General features: G+C 37.1%; 3 protein-coding genes and 1 non-coding gene across 10 annotated transcripts; 3 read left to right on the top strand and 1 right to left on the bottom strand.

Annotated features, from left to right (window-relative positions):
• Positions 1-115: 115 nt before the first annotated feature.
• Positions 116-3,206, bottom strand: LOC117568556 (zinc transporter 9). Of its 4 annotated transcripts, XM_034249280.2 has the most exons (9): positions 3,076-3,204; positions 2,928-2,996; positions 1,988-2,837; positions 1,799-1,925; positions 1,332-1,738; positions 947-1,275; positions 810-884; positions 635-748; positions 116-571 (listed from the first exon to the last, which is right to left on the bottom strand). In XM_034249280.2, exons 3-9 carry the CDS (start codon positions 2,811-2,813, stop codon positions 527-529), a joined length of 1,923 nt encoding a protein of 640 aa, XP_034105171.1. In that variant the 5' UTR covers positions 2,814-2,837; positions 2,928-2,996; positions 3,076-3,204; the 3' UTR covers positions 116-526. The 4 variants fall into 4 exon arrangements, with proteins under 4 accessions (XP_034105171.1, XP_034105170.1, XP_034105172.1 ...); XM_034249279.2 differs by having other exon boundaries at positions 2,913-3,204; XM_034249281.2 differs by lacking the exon at positions 2,928-2,996.
• A 330-nt stretch (positions 3,207-3,536) lies between these two features.
• On the top strand, positions 3,537-5,260 carry LOC117568936 (methylglutaconyl-CoA hydratase, mitochondrial). 3 transcript variants are annotated; one of them, XR_004572210.2, is made up of 4 exons: positions 3,537-3,954; positions 4,096-4,694; positions 4,916-4,961; positions 5,042-5,260. XR_004572210.2 is itself a non-coding variant. In XM_034249864.2 (3 exons), the coding sequence occupies exons 1-2, from the start codon at positions 3,621-3,623 to the stop codon at positions 4,671-4,673; spliced, it is 912 nt and encodes a 303-aa protein (XP_034105755.1). In that variant the 5' UTR covers positions 3,537-3,620; the 3' UTR covers positions 4,674-4,694; positions 4,916-5,003. The 3 variants fall into 3 exon arrangements, 2 of the variants coding, with proteins under 2 accessions (XP_034105755.1, XP_034105753.1); XM_034249864.2 differs by lacking the exon at positions 5,042-5,260 and having other exon boundaries at positions 4,916-5,003; XM_034249862.2 differs by lacking the exons at positions 4,916-4,961; positions 5,042-5,260 and having other exon boundaries at positions 4,096-4,884.
• On the top strand, positions 3,958-4,029 carry Trnaa-ugc (transfer RNA alanine (anticodon UGC)). Its single transcript has one exon. It is a non-coding gene; the product is annotated as a tRNA-Ala (tRNA).
• A 3,062-nt stretch (positions 5,261-8,322) lies between the features above and the next one.
• LOC117568935 (proton-coupled amino acid transporter-like protein CG1139) lies at positions 8,323-17,273 on the top strand. Of its 2 annotated transcripts, none has more exons than XM_034249861.2 (7): positions 8,323-8,730; positions 13,746-13,852; positions 13,918-14,146; positions 14,925-15,046; positions 15,616-16,096; positions 16,154-16,281; positions 16,491-17,273. In XM_034249861.2, the coding sequence occupies exons 2-7, from the start codon at positions 13,746-13,748 to the stop codon at positions 16,837-16,839; spliced, it is 1,416 nt and encodes a 471-aa protein (XP_034105752.1). In that variant the 5' UTR covers positions 8,323-8,730; the 3' UTR covers positions 16,840-17,273. The 2 variants fall into 2 exon arrangements, with proteins under 2 accessions (XP_034105752.1, XP_034105751.1); XM_034249860.2 differs by lacking the exon at positions 8,323-8,730 and adding an exon at positions 11,548-11,668.
• Positions 17,274-18,230: the final 957 nt, after the last annotated feature.

Below are 18,230 nucleotides of genomic sequence, written 5' to 3'. Positions count from 1 at the left end.
TCAACAGCGAGAGCGTAAACAGAGAGCCGAACACTTAGTGAGCGGGAGAGCAAAGATGTTCACGATATACGAGAGCTTATCGTTTGGAGAGGTTAATGAATGAAACAAATTTGTACAGTGTTAATTTTTATTGTTTACAGTAATACAAAGCTGCTATTTTCGATTGTTCTCTTCACTCTTCAAAATCTTCTGACGCAAATTAGCCCAAGGCAAGTGATTGATTCATTGCCTTATGCCAACAAGAGTTAGAAGATCTCGATCACATTATGATACAATTTTCAATACCCAGTTATTAACAAGAATTTCGTTTACATTGACAAGTAGAAAAAAAACAATAATCAAAAAAGTGAGCGCCAATCTAATGTTATCCTATTCAACGACTACACATTTAAGCTTAATTAAGTATCAACCCCCAAAAAACAGCTGCAATTTATTGTTGAAAACTATAACGACTATCGGAATAAATAGAATCTACACGGGTAATTTTGATTGCGCCAACTAATTTACAAAGCCAGCCACAAATGCTTTAGAGTATTTCAAGATCGACATGACGAATTTCTGGGAATTGTGTCTGCAATGATAAAGAAAGCATTCGTTGGATTCATTCACAACAATAGGAATCGTTTGTACTCACGCGCAGATTCATTTCGATGCGATCAATTTCACCGCCCATGAGGTCAACAATGTTTTCTCCTTGATCCAACAAAAAGCTCTCGAGATCATCTACATTACGAAAGCCTCGTACAGTCTGCAAAAATTAATGTTATATTATGATTTATTTTTATTATTAATTGTATATGAAAATTCACCGTTAGCAGTTTGTTAAGATCTTGTTTGTCTAAATAAGAACGCGTCAATTCTCTTCCATCAAAGTCCAACTCAGCCTGAAACCGGAAAAGAATTCTTAGTTTGTTTTCAGATTGAATTAAACACAATTTGAATTTACCTTATAGCGCACACGTCCATTACCAATGTCAATGCCCTTTACATCGTAAATAGCACGAATCATGACATCAGCCTCAAGCGCAGTATTGATTTTTTCCAGGCGCTCCATGGATATGGAAACTCCAACTAGCGCATTGGCGTTTGTGTAAATAATAAACGATGCGACAGCACCCAATAGAGCTCCAATGACCAGCGAACCGGCAGCATCGAAGAGCGGTGATCCAGTATAGCTACTCAGTCCCATGCAAGTACCAGCTATCATGACGCCAGCAACAGCTGCAGCATCCTCGCAGAGCACCACATTTACGCAAGGATCCTTACCGCTAATAACTATAAAATTGTGGACGTTTAATGCTGACCATCAATGACTCAAAAGACAAACTTACCGTAATCCTTAAAGCTCATATTATTGACACGAGCTGATCGTTTTAATTCATTAATGGCTACTACAAGAGTGGCGCCTTCGGAAACTAACGAGCCTGCTAATATGCAGTAGACCCAGAAGAGATCAGCAATCGGCTGCGGATGAATGATGCCTTCGATGCCGTGGTAAATGGATAATCCGCTGCCAACGCAGAAGATACCAACACCAGAGATAAGAGAAGATACATAGCGCATATTCATGTAGCCATACGGATGATCCGTGTCCGGCACCTGTGATGACTTGTAAATGCCAAAGGCCAGGATTAGCTGATTGATTAGATCCGCCAGCGAGTGTATGACCTCGGCAAACATGCTGTGAGAGCCACTGTATAACCAACCCCCTGCTTTAAACAGAAGATTAGCAGCATTGCTGAGAAAGATAAAATATATTACTTGAGTATAGTAAATAAGTTATCCTATGCAATCTTACATGGCAATTGCGGTGGCAACCACTTGACCAGACTTTTCAGCATCCTTGCTATTTTCCAGCATCACTTTGGTGCGCGAGCCCATCTCCCTTCTGTAGTCACGCAAGCGGCGCTTTACCGTAAACACATCTTAGATGATGAAAATTTAAGCATAGTTTGAACATCATTTATTTAAATCATGATGAACTTACTTTGCTGGTACTGTTTGCGTTCCAATTCCCGTTTCAGTCGCTCTCGCACAATGCTCTCCCGTGAACCCCAGACTTCCAAGGCTTTTGCCTCAACATCTCGCCGCCAGTAAACGGTCATAGGTGGCTCTTGCTCGTAGGGCGATCGGCGTTTAATCTTGGGCAACTTCTCTAGATCCGAGGCTGATAGCATGAAATCGGAAATGGCCCGGGCGGGTGTAACAAAATTACGCTCGAGCGAGATTCGATAATCGAAGCGAGGTCGCTTTGGTGCCGCTGCCACGGGAGGTATCGTGGCCTCTATTTCAATGTTCTCCGTCCGCGATGTCGGGAGCACGGACGCTGCGGATACGGGCGGTGGATTAGATACCGTTGCAATGGTATCCGTAGCAATGATATTTAAAGCCGGCTCATTTAACTTGGCTAGTGGTGACAGATCGGTTTTTTCGAATACAATTTCATTGATCTTCGAGTCCTCGATAGTGGTTGTGATGGATAGAATGCCTTTAGGCGTTTTCACTTCGAATTTCGTCTGAGTGCCACCGGTGTCATCCCTTTTAGCTTGGCCAACTTTTTCCACCGTAACCTGTGATGCCGGGTCCTTGGTGTCCTTCCCATCACTTGCACTCCAACGACGTGGCATTATCCACAACCATTTGTAATTGCCAGCTAGTTCCCCTCCCCCAAGACGACTGCGGGCCTGCAACCGTAGTGGAGCACACTTGTTGATTTGCAGGGCACCGAATCCGACTCCATTCAAGCTATGTAGATGTCTCCACTGCCGGCACAATGCCCGACTGAACTGATGATGTGAGCAGCGCAGCAACATCCTGACATCAGTGGCAAGAGCGCTCTAAAATAGAAATTAATTACATTAACATAAGTATGAATGGTGTTACGAGTTCATAGTGATAATATTGTCGGTTACACAGGCACTTCTCACAGATTTTTATCGCTTGATGTCACGACTCGTCAGCCAACGTTTGGTTTGCGGTTTCACTTTTTAGCCGGACTACGTCATGCGAATAGGGCAATTATTGTAATTATAGTTGCTGCTGGACAATCGGGTGTAGGTTTGGGTATCAAAATACCTTTAGTATAAGGATATCAATTTAAATATTCACTCGCAAATTTAGTTACTGCGTCATATTGACGAATTGAAATGAATAACAAACTAAGAGTGGCAACTTTAGCCGAAAACGCAACTCGAACAGTTTGGCGAACAATTTATCGTTATCGATAATTTCAAGTTGTGCTACTGCTGTTAGTCAACACTAGTGGGAAACAGCTGATTTTTACTCTTTCTTAGTTAGGAACCATGAGTTCAGCCACTAGAAATGTTGTGCAACAACATTTTTCCATATAGGCTTTTATTATACCTTTTTGTTTTTTTTTTTTTTTTAGCAATTTATACATAAAATGCATAATTAGTTATTGACTAATATTCATTAAAAATTATTGAAATGTTAACTTTTACTCTTATATTATAAATAGCGCCTAGGAGGGAATTTGTTCGTCGACTATGTCAGCAATGGTTTGTCTTCTTCTTATCTTCTTGAGCTTTTAGTGTTCGCGGCCGGTTTTATAATCACAATTTTTACCTCTTTAAGTTGTTTTGGTTTTTAAATAATTAAATATGGCTCTGTTATTACAACGTGCTGCGAAACTTATCAGTCGTAATGTGCTGCCACTTACAACAACCAGTAAATGTCGCTACTCCGTTGAAGCCGACCCTATCTTAGGCGACGGCACTGAAGTTCTTGTCGAACGTCTGGAGGGCCCGCAAAAAGGCATAACTGTGTTAGGTCTCAACAGGCCGGCTGCAAAGAATTCATTCAGTCGTGGGCTCGTGAACACCTTCAGTGATATCCTGCAAGATATTAAGCGTGACAATGGGTCGCGTGTGGTTGTGTTGCGCAGTCTCACACCAGGGATATTTTGTGCTGGCGCAGATTTAAAAGAACGTAAAGGTAGGGGATGTAGCTCAGTGGTAGAGCGTTCGCTTTGCATGTGAAAGGCCCCGGGTTCAATCCCCGGCATCTCCAGCAGCTTACTTTTTGCTTTTTTTTTATTTATGTATTTACTTTTTATATAAATTGCAATATTTTTAGGCATGACAACTGAAGAGACAAGCGAATTCGTGACACAACTGCGAGGTTTGCTTATCAGCCTTGAACAACTACCAATGCCTGTGATTGCAGCTCTCGATGGAGCTGCTTTGGGAGGTGGTCTTGAAATGGCCCTTGCTTGTGATATTCGCACAGCTGCCAACAATGCGAAAATGGGTCTGGTGGAAACGCGCCTCGCCATCATACCAGGAGCAGGTGGCACTCAGCGATTGCCACGTATTCTCTCCCCAGCACTTGCAAAGGAATTGATTTTTACAGCACGTGTGTTTGATGGTGCCGAAGCCAAAGAACTGGGTCTAGTCAATCATGTGGTGCAACAAAACGAAGCCAAAGATGCCGCCTATCAGCGGGCCTTAAAACTTGCCGAGGAGATCCTGCCGAATGGTCCAGTGGGTGTCCGCATGGCCAAGTTGGCGGTAGATAAAGGCATGCAAGTGGATCTCAATACTGGCTATTCTATCGAGGAAGTCTGCTATGCCCAGGTTATACCCACTAAAGATCGTCTGGAGGGTCTCGCTGCTTTCGCTGAGAAGCGTAAGCCTGTCTATAAGGGCGAATAAACATAATTTCCTTGTTCAATCGTAAGTTACATAAATGCATTTATTAGTTGTTGAATTTAGATTGTTTCGCTGAAGTAAAAAAAAACTTAAGAGAAAACTTAAACCTGATCATAGAAGTAGATGAAAATTAGATGAAATATGAATAACAGAATGAATAAAGCGATTCGGAATACTGCATTTTAAGTGCTATGTATGGGGAATATACTTAAAACCAATTGTAAATCATTTCTATATATTCACAGATGCGATCGAAAATCAAGCTGTCAACAGTCATTGTTATATGTTCATGTAGGTATAATGTATTCAAATAAAAGTTGATGCAGCTCTAAATTGTTGTTGCACTTAGTCATGCCAAATGTTAATTACAGCAATTAAAACCCCGTTGAGTTCTCCTCGTGATTTGGTTTCTCATCTGGTATCGGAACAAACATATAATATAAGCCACCTCCAACTATGCGGAAACACAAATACTCATAGAACTCTTGTCAGATGTGTTTAGAAAGCTCTCATTCACGAGATACTTGGATATAACTATCTACATATGTGTGTCTAGCATTCCTTACCCACTGATTTATGCTGTTGAAAACTACATAAATACAAAATACTCGTATTTGCATTTAATTTTTTCTTTTGGGCGTCAGTTCACACAAAGACCTTTTGTTTTGAGGTGGGTGCTGAAAACAACAAATAGACAAAACAGTAATAAATAAAAGTGAATATGAAATGTATTTATTGAATGGAAGGCGTTAACTGGTAGTTAAAACAAAACAAAACCGCTTCGGCTCTGTTTTGTCAAGGAATCGCGAGTATCAATTCGTGTGTCTCCTATGGCTGATGACCCATTTTGCCACACGCCCTCATTTTGTGTTGCCATTACGCCCATTAGGTAAGCACTGGAGAACACCGAACGCCCATTTAATTAACATGCCACATCATAAGTATTTGACATCATGCAAGGTCAGTGGCTGGGGTCTTGACTCGATCGTCGGGGTGTATGAGTATTTGTGTTTTCACTATTTCAGACATGACACTGCTGACTCAGTCTCAAACACATACATACATATGTACATACGTATATAGATCTGCGAATCTGATGCGACAATCTAAAGAGCACACTTTGCATACTAATCAATTAGCTAATTAATTACTAACGCTGAACTCGAATAGTGACCTAAACCCGATCCCACATCGTTGCACTGCTATGTGAAATGATTATGGCTAGAAGCTGAAGGCAATTCCGGAACCAATTGCGGAAGCATATCAATTTGTTTATATACATTAATGCTACTATAAACAATAACGATATTACGCGTTGAGGAATTTGAGTTCAAAGAAAAACAGAAAAAAATCCAGCACAAAACGAGTTTTGAGCGTTTTATAAAATCTTTACGCGATTTGTTGGGCAAAATACAAGTATATATGCTGTTCCGTGATTTGCATTGCAATCAAGGAACAATGGGAAGCACCCTGTAGACCACAGTTACAATTCACGCAAATGAAACATTTTCCAGGAATTAAGCACGTTAAAAACGAGACATTTCAAGTGGTTGCCGTTGATGAGATTACAAAACACTTTAACAACGAAATAACGACAAAATCCAGTCACGACTTCCGATGCGATTTTATTGATAAAACAAACACCCTTAATCGATATATGTATGTATATTGGTCGCTTTCATTTGATTTATAAACATTATCCTTGATATCTTGGTCAATATCGCAGCACTTGACCTGTCTGATAAAAAGTGCCCTTTTGATGGCATTTTCCAGATACACATATCTCGTGGCATTGCATTCTTCAGCGACGAAAGCATGAATGACATTGTTCAAAGGGTTTAACAATGCGTATACGTCATTTGTTGCGCATTTCATTTGAAACTTGTATAGAACATTATCTTTCATAGCACTAATTAAAGAAACATCAAGTAACAAATTAACAAGAAATCAATTTGTGCGATTGCGTCAGTTTTAGATTTAACAATTTTCGTGTTTTTTTTTCATTGAAATTGAGTTTAGAAATCTCTTTTGTGTTTTCTATAATTTCATTGTAATTACTCGCTTACATTAAATATTTAAAACTGAGTGACATGAATCAACGATAGATAGGCGACATGATTTCAGGCATTCATTAAACTGTGCTAAACTAAACTGAACTCGAATAAATTTGAAAATGCGCAGCACGTGAAAATTGCATTTCAATTAGTGTGGATAAATTTTCCACTGCCCCACTGAATGATAAATAAAGGCAACCACACTTTAAACGATCAATATTTATGGACAGACAACAAAATCGAGCAATCGAGTGCAACAACAGCTAAAGTAATAGCAAAAAAAAAAAACAATTGACTGCTTGAAACAAGTTAATCACAAAACTCCATGATCTGAGTTAAAGAGACGCCTCAAGGCGAGTGCAACATCAGCGACAACAACAAAAATGTACACGCACTAAGTAATTGCTATGTTAAAGTACTCTTGATTGTTGGCCGGTGCCTTGGCAGGGAACCACCCAACCCCATTCACATTCACAATCACATACACTGCCACAAACACCAGCACAACCAGCTGCTTAAGGTGGCTGACAAATTCTTAAGATGCAATGTTCAATGCACTCCAAAGCCGATTCGCTTGCCTCTCCGCTCTTTGCAGTTCACCAAATTGGATTAATAGTGAAAAAGCAACAGCATTCGATCATGATGATCGTTATGATCATGGTGCTGATGGTAGACACAATGTCTCTTAGGTATACAGGGTGCTCATTTTTGAATTGACTTAAAGAATATTTGATTTTTTAATTAGCTCTTTTCATTATGACATTTAAAACTAACTAAGCAATCATAATTCAAGAACACTATTTGCCAATAAAAAAAAATAATAATTCAATAATTAAATTTTTTGGTTTTATTTATTTTTAACTTCTTTTTGTTTACTTCTATCACTTGGATTATTTTTATTTATTTAAAAACATTTTGCAGATTATAATTTAATCAAAAAAGAAATGTATTGGTCAAAGGATTTCGTCATCAATCTAACTAGAAGAGTCTTATTATTTTCACAATTTGATATTTTTAGTAACTAAATGACTTTTTATTTTTGTTAAGTACATTGTTACTACGCATAGATAAGGTAACTTTGTTATGTGGTTTACTTAATTCAAGACGCCACTTATCAGTTATAATTTCAATACTCTGTTTTATGAACAAATATATATAAATATAGTCCGCCTGTGTAGTTTATCTTAATTGCTATAAGTAGCTATTACTTTTTTTGTGTTGGTGTGCCTGTCACTGCATTTTTTGCTTGGCCACCCTGCTTTGAGTAGCGACAACACCGCGTATGAGCAATGGAACCATTGGCAGACTTGTCTGGCAAAATAGGCCTAAAATTCAGTTGATATAGAAAGCACAGAGAGACATGCTCAAATACACAAGTACATGGCGAGAGAGAGAGGCCGACTTCGCCCCACCTGCGTCACGCTGGTGTTTATTGTCAGTTGCGCTAATTGCCCGCTCCGATTTGTCCCCTTGTCTTTCATCAGACAGGTGTGCTTGTGAGTGTATTTTATAGCCGGGCTTCGCAGTTTGCTGCTGTCGTTGGCAGCAGCCGCTGTCGTAGACGGACAAGCACAAATTCAAGCACAAACATTGGCTTAATATCAGTCACTAAGTGATCGCCAGAGAGTTAACAACAAACAACAAAGCATAAAGGAATCGCGCGCGTTTCTCAAAATAAATTCAAATCCTCGGGCCACTATTAAGTGACAAAGCAACAGTTATTTAAACACACATGCCACATCGTTTAAGCAATTGCCATATGATCATTAATATTTATTACTAATTGCTGTAAGTTCTTTTGTTTACTTGCAATCCGCGCGCGCGATTTTGGCGGTTTTAGTCCGTGCGATTTGTTGGTGATAATTAACGAACAGGTGCCAAAAATCAAATTGTGTCAATGTTAAGATCAAACAAATTGGTCAACGCATGATCAAATAAAGCCAAACATTGTGAAAAAAAAATAAATAAATTGAATATTTATTCAAATTAACAAACAGTTTTCAGAGGTAATTACGAAAAGATCTTAAAACCAATTCTTACAAGCGTTGCAATTCTCAGAGTGATGTTTAAATTTGAAAATAGCTTGCTAAACTTCTAATAAATTAGAAACAGATGTACATGATTAGTCTAAATGGGAAAGGTAACGCAGTAATTAAATACAGTGATTGCACTGTAAAAAAAAACTACAAAAATAATTATATATTGTGTAAGTCAAATGTGTTGTCAACAAATCAATAGGAAAAGTTCCCACTTCAATCTTCATACATACTATACATATGTAATTTATTCCAATTGGTGTAAAAATAGAAAAATTATGTTCAAATTCGTGTAATATGCTATAAATCTATTAATATGAAATATATCGAGAATACAAAGGACGTATTTTTTATTGACAAGAAAATTTCCAAAATATTTTCGTTCGTGATGAATTAATTCATTAATTATTTTTCATTAATGCCTTGTGAGAAACCAATCACGATAATCGTATGAAACAAATAATATTAAGTGCAGTTTATTTTTTTTTAACAAATTCGAAACGCAAGTCAGTGGCCTCTAATGCTTGAAATATGTAGATAAGAGGCGTCAACAAGTTCCTTTGGTATCGTAAACGATTATTGACTTAGCTTTATCTGACAGCTACTTAGCTTTGAAATGCCATCTAAAGGGCGCAATAAACCCAATTAATCTGAATGTTCTCAGCGATCTTACATAATGAGAGTGCAACAAGGCTATCCTCAATTCAATGATAATGAGATATAATGGCATAAGCAAGTTCAATATTACGCCAGATCCCTCATTATGTATGCGACGCATGCGTCAATCAATTTTTGCATATCGAAAGTGAACCTGTCCCCATCAAGAGCAGAGACGAAGTCGTCGAATGACACTCGAGAATTGACGAATTGCGTTAATGATCCGCTCCTTTCATATGCAGTAGACAACAGTTGCAATCACGTGAATTAATCAAGTTACAAAAAAGATGAAAACGAAACAAGCAAAAACCCAAACAAGAAATGTTGAAGATCTTCGCAAAGAAGCGAAACAAAAAGCTGGTTTTATTTTATTTTACTTAATTTGGCTATAATGCAATGCATTGACCCAAAACTTCATATGTTCGACAGCTCTTAATTGAAATTCACTTAGCAATTAACATTTAACGGGACCCACTTATATAGTAGGGCGTTGCCTAAGATCTTAATGTGTAGGTAAGCGAAAAGGAAGAAAAAATGGTGCTCAACTTAATTGTATTCATAACTCACGAGTCAAGTGTAGTCGAAAGTAATGAATGGGTATTAAGCTGATTTAATGAAGGTTGTTTTTTTTTTACATAATGCAGGGAAAGGAAGCGAAGGGATCAGGTTTATGGAGAAAAGGAAAGGATGGAATGTAAAAGACAGAGGGAAATGAACCTCGACTTTTGTGCTTGACAATGTAATAAATCAGATAAAACAGTTCCGTATTGAAGATGAGTATATATTTGAAATTTTATATGATATATAAACGAGGATTCTAAAATATAATTTAAGGGGAAAATAAATTACCAACTCTTTCAAACTTTAACCCCGAACTTGCTTTGTATGCCTTAGAAATACAGAAACACGTCTAGAGCTTAAATAATTCAAAAAATTATAATTCATTTACTGCGTCTCTTTATATAATCGGAAAACTACAGTTTAATCCCTAATTTGATCCACTTGCAGTTGTAATTTAGTAAAAACGTCATCTTATTGCACAATAAAATTAAAAGCGTTAACTTTTTTCATTGTATAAATCTTTTCTCAATTTATGGCGATTGTTCCGCCAATTACCACTCCATTAACAAGTCTTAAGTATATCCTGTTGGTTGGTTAACAAGTATCGCGAAATACCAGCCAAAAGCTGTTACTGATTTTCGAATATTAGCATAATCATAAACTAATGACGCACTTTGGGCAAACTTTTAATTAAATTATGTGTCCAATCACGTTACCAATTAAGTGCTAATGAGCATAAATAATACATCTATATATGTGGACAGTGATATGATATAGACAACTAATCAAATGCTCGTTGTGATTCGCCAGCAATGTCGTACGCGTGATAGGAACGATCGTATAAATCGACGAGTGTAATCACAATCGCTGGCTGCCCAGAAACTCAGTAAAAATAATAAAAAATACAGTATCGACTAAATGGCAGTCATGATTTCATAAATTACGATTACGTTTGAATTGTGGGCCGTAAAGATTGGGGCATAATTCCCAATAATTAGGTAACCCCCATCGATTGGAATTGAAGACTGATAGATACCAATAATTATTATTGTCTTTTACAGCCAAAACTAATAATTATAAAGGGTGTCAATGTCGTCCAGTCTGAGTTTTACACTCTAATGTATCAATTATATATCTTATACTTGCGACAACTTTATCTGCAATCGCCTGACACTTGGGCCACGACCACGACCACGACCAATCTAATCAGTTAACAACACATAATAACAATCGTCGAATTTGTTAATCGCATATTAGTCAAATAAAACATATACTGCCAATTATTCAAAAATAAACAATTCATATAATATATACAAAACATATATATTGACATCTTGGCGATCACTACATAAATCAGTTCTGCACTTCGGCTTAGGGGCGTTGCCAATAACCGCTTATCATTTGGTTATCAGTTATCAGTAGTGTTATAATTGATTTTAAAAGTAGCTTTGAGTATTTATAACGAGTATTTCAAAATGCTGCTTGTTGTTTGTGCTTCTTGCTTTATTAATTACAACTGCTTGGCATTTGCCTTTAGCAGTCTTATCACTTGGCCGACACCATTTCTCGTCTTCGAGCCTCATTCGTGTCAGTGGCGCCGACCAATATTTCAGTTGCTCTTGGCCTGAGGACGCGTTCGGTTCGACCAATAAAAACTTCCTCTCGATCGTTAAATCATCTTGGTTGAAACGTAAGTTAACTCGATTAGCCAATTAAGAATGTTTTTCTCAATGAAAAGTAATACTACAATTGAAGTGTATAAATCAAGGTCAATAATGTCGCAAGATGATTCAGTTCAGGTTAATTCGAATTTATTAAACTCGCTTTTGTATTAATTATACAAATTGAATTATACAAATGATTACAATTTAAATGATTCGTTTGAAACAAAAGAAATTCCTTGAATCCGTTCAATTAACTGTCAAATAGCCGCATTTTAATTTGTTTACTTTTAAATTAAAACTAATTGCATTTCTCTGAACGTAATTTGTTTGAATTAGTTATTGTATGAGGTTTATTTATTAAAATAAATTATAATATTTAAATTTGTTCAAATTAATTATTATTTTTACTTAGTATTTGGTTACTTTTGAGTAATTCGATCAGAAATTTCAAAGGTCAATTTTTTAATCGTATGATTATTTTTTGTATGATTATTTATTTTAAAATGTTTAATTTTAAAATGGTTGGCACATATAATCTAATTTCTTCACAAATGTAAGCATTAGGGTAGACAATCTCATAGATAATAACGGTACATGAAGGGATAAAATAAATAAAATTAAGTAAAATTGTATATGTATATTAAATGCAGACACAACACATCAATTTTCTTAAGAAAAAAATTGCTTTCATGTTCGTGTTAAACTTTTTTTAAAACTTACTGAAAATGTAATACACTTAACACTTTTAACGGATTAGTATAGCTTATCACATATGTTTGGAAAATGTCGCGTGCGACACTATCTGATGTAAAAAAAACATATATCAAAACATTTTTTTATTTTGTGTAAAGATGAAACTTTTAGCTTTGATTAGCACTTTAAATATAGGTAAGAATGATTTTGAAAATATTTTTCTGTTGTAAGATGATTCATATGACCAAAAAATTTGTATAATTTTTATATTATGTCATAAAACAGAAAAAGTTCCTAAAATCAATCTTAGCTCTAAATATAGTGCTAATCCTGAGCTATAGGAAAAACGTTTACTTATTTTGTTAAATAAATAGTTTCAGTTTAAATAAAATCACACGCGACAAGTTCCTCCAGAGAATTACTCATATTGTAAAAAGTATTGTTTCAACACTGTTGTTGCCATAACTCTGGTAAAATAGACAATAATTTTAAAAAACACTGATGACACTATAAAGTGTGAAGTGGATGGAATTTCTGTGTATTCATAAATACTTAGAAAAATAAATGTTATTTACTGCATGCAGCGATGTTGTTCATTGAATTTTTTTTCGCAATCACAACGAATACGTGCTCGAGTTTACCACTTTCCATTTCTGATAAGCATTTTACATTGTTTTTATTATTTCCTGAGAATTTTATGACTTTAGGACCTTGACTAATGATAATTTAATCTAATAAAGAAACCACGTGAACCTAAGTGCGACTAAAATCTAATCAGGTTTAGAATGTCCGCAAATGTAAGAAGTGTGGATAACCCAATAATTAAGTTAACCGCCTGTATAAATAAAATATAACAATTCTATATACCACTCGAGGGGTCCCATAAATAATACTTTCAAGCGATTAACTAATCAAATAGAAAATGACGTGTATCCCCAAAATTATGTTAGATTGGAAACATTTTGAATCTTTGACCATGTGGCCATGAAAAATCCGTATGCACTCGGATATCGGGCGACCAATTCATACATAGCATATATTTATACCCCACGGTTATTTTAGACTGCGAATTCTGTGTGGGGTTTATGACTTCAATATCGGAATTACACTCATCGAACCGTAAACATTAAATAAAATTTATGAATGCAGTCCAAACAGTCAGTTGGCTTGTTGTTGTTAGCCGGACCGTGGCGATAACGATCGTATAGTTATAGGGAAACTGGCCCAACTGGGTGTAATATTATAGTAAAGCTGGGCACTTCAAAATTGCCTCGATAAGATAATGCTGGCATGCGTCTCGCCAATCGCACGAGTGGATTAGCCATGGCAACTAAAATCTCTCACAAGTCCCATGAAAAATGCAAAAAATTCAACACCCATGTCTAAACAATTCACTTTCTTGAACTGCAGATGACCGATAACAAGGCGTATACGCCGGACTCGGAACCGGCATCAACGCAATCCCAGCCACCAGCTTACACCAGTTCTGTCGGATCCTTGAATGACTTCAATTCCAAGTAAGTTTAACAGTTGCACTGATTATGGTTTAGATAAAATTAAAGAATGATTTCCTTACTTGCAGGGCCAATTTAACGGAAAAGGATCAACTGGAGAATGCGGACTACAACCCCTTTGACAATCGTGATCCTAATGGCTCCAGCTCTGGCGGCGCTTTGGCGCATTTGCTTAAGAGTTCTCTGGGCACTGGAATTCTGGCCATGCCTATGGCCTTCCATAATGCTGGTCTGGTCTTTGGCTCTGTAATGACCCTGATCGTGGGCTTTCTTTGCACCCACTGTGTTCACATTTTGGTAAGTGGTTTTTTAGCACCTGACACTGCTATTGACATAAATTAATCGTATGGGGATTTTTGAGGTTTACTTAGTAGCCGCAGACACTCATTTCCGATTTCAATGCAAAATCGTGTAAGCATTTGTAAGCAATCGGCAAGTGCAGACCCAAAGGCCTTGATAAGGGCACCATAAAGTCTTAAAACGTGAGCAAAGCGCATTTGTTTCTAAATGCTGTCTGAAGTTTTAATTGGTACAACAAACAGTATGTCTGTATTTATGACCGATCTGCTTGCTGTTCTCCAAAGTTTTTTCCTAGAAACTGCAAGTCTTTCAGACTCCATAAAAGCTGGCATTATAAATTATTCTCGTTTTCAAGCATTTCTATATTTATTATAAATATGGAAGCACTTTAGTCGTTGATTTATGGCTTAAATTTCAGCCGACTCACTTACGGATTAAGCAGAGTAATGGCAGCGATTACTTATGCTACGTATATTTATAGTTACAGATATAACATATGTTATGTTCATGCACTCAATGTTAGGTGTTATCAGAAAGAGTTGCCTAGTGAGACGTACTTATTACGTAGTCAAGTCCATGTTCCGCAATGCCAGACAGTTGACAAAGTAATCTCGATCGATGTCTGATAATCGGGTACTAAGTACTTACGTGTATATGAGCAATTACTAAATGAAAGTAAACAGCGCACTCAAGAACATCAATGCAAAAAATGAAAAAGTGACATAGCAGACATATGAGAAAATATGCTAATTTCCCGACTCGATTTTTTTTGTAGGTGAGAACATCCCACAACATTTGCAAAGATGCCAAAGTACCTTCATTGGGTTTTGCCGAAACTGCTGAAAAGGTCTTCGAGTATGGACCTAAAGGAATCCGCCGCTATTCAAATTTTGCCAAGTAAGTACTAACTCAATGTTCAAGGGGTGCGGGGCATATCAATTAGCATATGAATGTTCATTTCCTTTTGTTCGGACATTTGATAATTGCAATTTAAGCTTAAATTCACATTAATATCCTATTATTTAAAATACTTTTTATTTCATAATTGTTCCATTAGATTAAATAACTGATTTGAAGAGAGGAGCTTAAGTGAGCTTAAGCAAACTTCCTGGTCAAAGAACATGTATTTCTAATCGCAAAGAATTTATGAGTTTATTGAAGTTTGTTGACATAAATCCATTAATTCGCCATTTGAATGGTTTTTAATCTGTTACTTCCATTTTAGAAAGCCGAACGTACGCTTATCAACTTTTTGATAATCTAACCATACTTTTTACTTTTTTTGATAATCCTCTCTTATCAACATAATGATGATCTATCCATTGAAACTTTTACATCCATAGAATCTAAAAAACTTTCCACACATCGTGACAAGAATTTTTTTATCCGACCCCCAATAGGAACGCAATAATTTATTTGTGATTGATTGACATTAGATTCTAACGCATTATCTAATCTATTCACAGGCAATTTGTGGATATTAGCTTGATGGCAACCTACTATGCTGCCGCCTGTGTGTACATGGTCTTCATAGCAACCTCATTCCACGATGTCATCAACTATGACGTCGGACTCAAATGGGATGTGCGCATCTACATCGCAATGACTGTGATACCCTGCCTGTTCATCGGTCAGATCAGAAGCCTCAAGTGGCTGGTTCCCTTCTCGTTCATGGCCAACGTGTTTATTGTGGTCACCTTTGCCATCACACTGTACTACATGTTCGATGAGCCTCTGGTCTACTCTGATAAGCCACTGATCGCGCCAGCTGCGCACATTCCGCTCTTCTTCGCCACGGTGATCTTTGCTATGGAGGGTATTGGTGCAGTTATGCCTGTCGAGAACTCAATGAAGAAGCCCCAGCAGTTCCTTGGTTGCCCCGGTGTGCTCAATACTGCCATGATCACTGTCGTCCTTTTGTACGCTGTCATTGGATTCTTTGGATATGTAAGTAATTGCTTGTTATCCTATTGTTTTGATGCCAATCGAGATTTTGGTTTCTAGGTGAGATTCGGCGATGAGGTGCGAGGCAGCATTACACTCAATCTTCCCGAAGGAGACTGGCTCGCAGATTGTGCCAAGCTGTTGATGGCGGTTGCCATTCTCTTCACCTACGGTCTGCAGTTCTACGTGTAAGTTCATTTTACATTATTGCACTTAACGGCCACTTTTTAAATTCCTCGATCACTCACAACGCGACTTAAGAAAAGCAAGGGGGTTAACATGTCTATTGTTTCTTTTAATTTCTTTTCGTTTGAGGACATACTTTGCTGTATCCATCAGTTGTTTTCTCATCAACAATTTAAATTTATACTGCGTTTACTTTTCATCTCTCTCTTAGACCTAATGAGGTTCTGTGGCGCAAGATTCAACACAAATTCAAGCCTGAGAATCACAACATCACCCAAATTCTGTTGCGTACCGGCATTATCCTTGTCAGTGGTGGCGTCGCAGCTGGCATTCCCAATCTGGAACCATTCATTAGTTTGGTCGGCGCCGTCTTCTTCTCGCTGCTCGGCATTTTTGTGCCCAGCTTTGTGGAGACCGTTTATCTGTGGCCTGATCGTCTTGGCTGGGGCAAATGGAAGCTGATCAAGAACATTCTGCTTGGCATCTTCGCCATTCTGGCGCTCATCGCTGGCGCTGCTGCCAGTATTGATGAAATGATTAATCCAAAGACAGAGGATTAAAAGCAAATCTATTGTCACAAAGAAGTTCTGCCACGACACTTAAGTAGTATTAACTGAGATGCAGGTGCTCCATTTGGAGAGCGAGAATAGAATTCAAACAACAGCAGCAAACTTTGAAAATGTGCTATGTTGAACATGGCTAAACAGCTGCCGCTGGGACTGCATTAACTAGATGATATTAATTCTTAAGCTTTAACACCGATCACACCCGCACACATATGTTTGTCTTATGTGTGCTTAGTAAGTATCAGTACCTGCAACTGTACCATATCTACATTTATTTATGGGTATAACATAAATATGTATTTGTATGTGCTATTTTAATGAGAACGCAATCCATAGAATTTATAATACTACATTTTAAGCAAAACAAATAGAAACACATTATTTTCTACGCGTTGACATAACAAATTAAAAATGTTTTACAAAATAAATTTTAAAATTGTCATCAATTTTTCAGCTGAAACTTTTTGTAATTAATCTGGTTAATTTGTTTATACACGATACCTTTTTTGTGTGTATCTAACAAGTAGAAGGTAGCATCTCACACCTCACAAAAAAAACGAAACAAACAAGTAAGAAAGCTACAGCCGAGGGTGCTCGACTGTGAGATACCCGCTACGCATTTTGAATAAAAGCAAAATATTACAAATATATCAATATACAAAAATACTAGTAAAATAAACCACATTTCAAAACAACTAAGATGCCTAGTATGTAGACCTTTTTGCCCATTCAAAAGTATTTATACCCGCTACCCATAGGGTAGAAGGGTATTATAACTTTGTGCCGGCAGGAAATGTATGTAACAGGTAGAAGGAGGCATCTCCGACCCTATAAAGTATATATATTCTTGATCAGCGTCAACAGCCGAGACGATATAGCCATGTCCGTCTGTCCGTCCGTCCGTCTGTCCGTCTGTCCGTCTGTCCGTATGAACACCTAGATCTCAGAGACTATAAGAGATAGAGCTTTAATTTTTTTTCGACAGCATTTGTTATGTTTGCACGCAGATCAAGTTTGTTTCAAATTTTTGCCACGCCCACTTCCGCCCCTGCAAATCAAAATCGAATAACAAGCGTAATTTTAAAGCTAGAGTTACTAATTTTGGTGTATATGATAACTACTATATAAGTTATGATTCCTGAAAATTTGGTTGCGATCAGGTAAAAATTGTCGAAGTTATTAAAGAAATTCTTTTGTATGGGCAAAAACGCCTACTTACTAGGGCTCTTAGTTGCTTTGGCTGACAATCTGGTATATTGTGCCGTCTATGGTATATTTTGAATGCGGTACTATATCGATATACCACATATACCGTTTGGATATTTTTAGTATTTTTGCAGTATATTTGGTATATTTTGAGAATAATACCGCAAAATATATTGCTT

This window comes from Drosophila albomicans, chromosome 3, assembly GCF_009650485.2.
Source record: "Drosophila albomicans strain 15112-1751.03 chromosome 3, ASM965048v2, whole genome shotgun sequence".
Lineage (NCBI taxonomy): Eukaryota > Metazoa > Arthropoda > Insecta > Diptera > Drosophilidae > Drosophila > Drosophila albomicans.
This window is presented reverse-complemented; position numbering and strand designations above follow the sequence as displayed.

What these genes read in the sequence shown, in the direction of transcription:
- LOC117568556 (XM_034249279.2), bottom strand. Translation starts at nt 2,813, where the DNA reads ATGTTGCTGCGCTGCTCACATCATCAGTTCAGTCGGGCATTGTGCCGG. An exon ending in ATGGACGTGTGCGCTATAAG is followed by an intron (nt 885 to 946) that starts GTAAATTCAAAT and finishes TTCCGGTTTCAG; the next exon opens with GCTGAGTTGGACTTTGATGG. An exon ending in GCATCGAAATGAATCTGCGC is followed by an intron (nt 572 to 634) that starts GTGAGTACAAAC and finishes TTATCATTGCAG; the next exon opens with ACACAATTCCCAGAAATTCG.
- LOC117568936 (XM_034249864.2), top strand. Translation starts at nt 3,621, where the DNA reads ATGGCTCTGTTATTACAACGTGCTGCGAAACTTATCAGTCGTAATGTG. An exon ending in AGATTTAAAAGAACGTAAAG is followed by an intron (nt 3,955 to 4,095) that starts GTAGGGGATGTA and finishes CAATATTTTTAG; the next exon opens with GCATGACAACTGAAGAGACA.
- LOC117568935 (XM_034249861.2), top strand. Translation starts at nt 13,746, where the DNA reads ATGACCGATAACAAGGCGTATACGCCGGACTCGGAACCGGCATCAACG. An exon ending in TCATTGGATTCTTTGGATAT is followed by an intron (nt 16,097 to 16,153) that starts GTAAGTAATTGC and finishes TTTGGTTTCTAG; the next exon opens with GTGAGATTCGGCGATGAGGT. An exon ending in TACGGTCTGCAGTTCTACGT is followed by an intron (nt 16,282 to 16,490) that starts GTAAGTTCATTT and finishes TCTCTCTCTTAG; the next exon opens with ACCTAATGAGGTTCTGTGGC.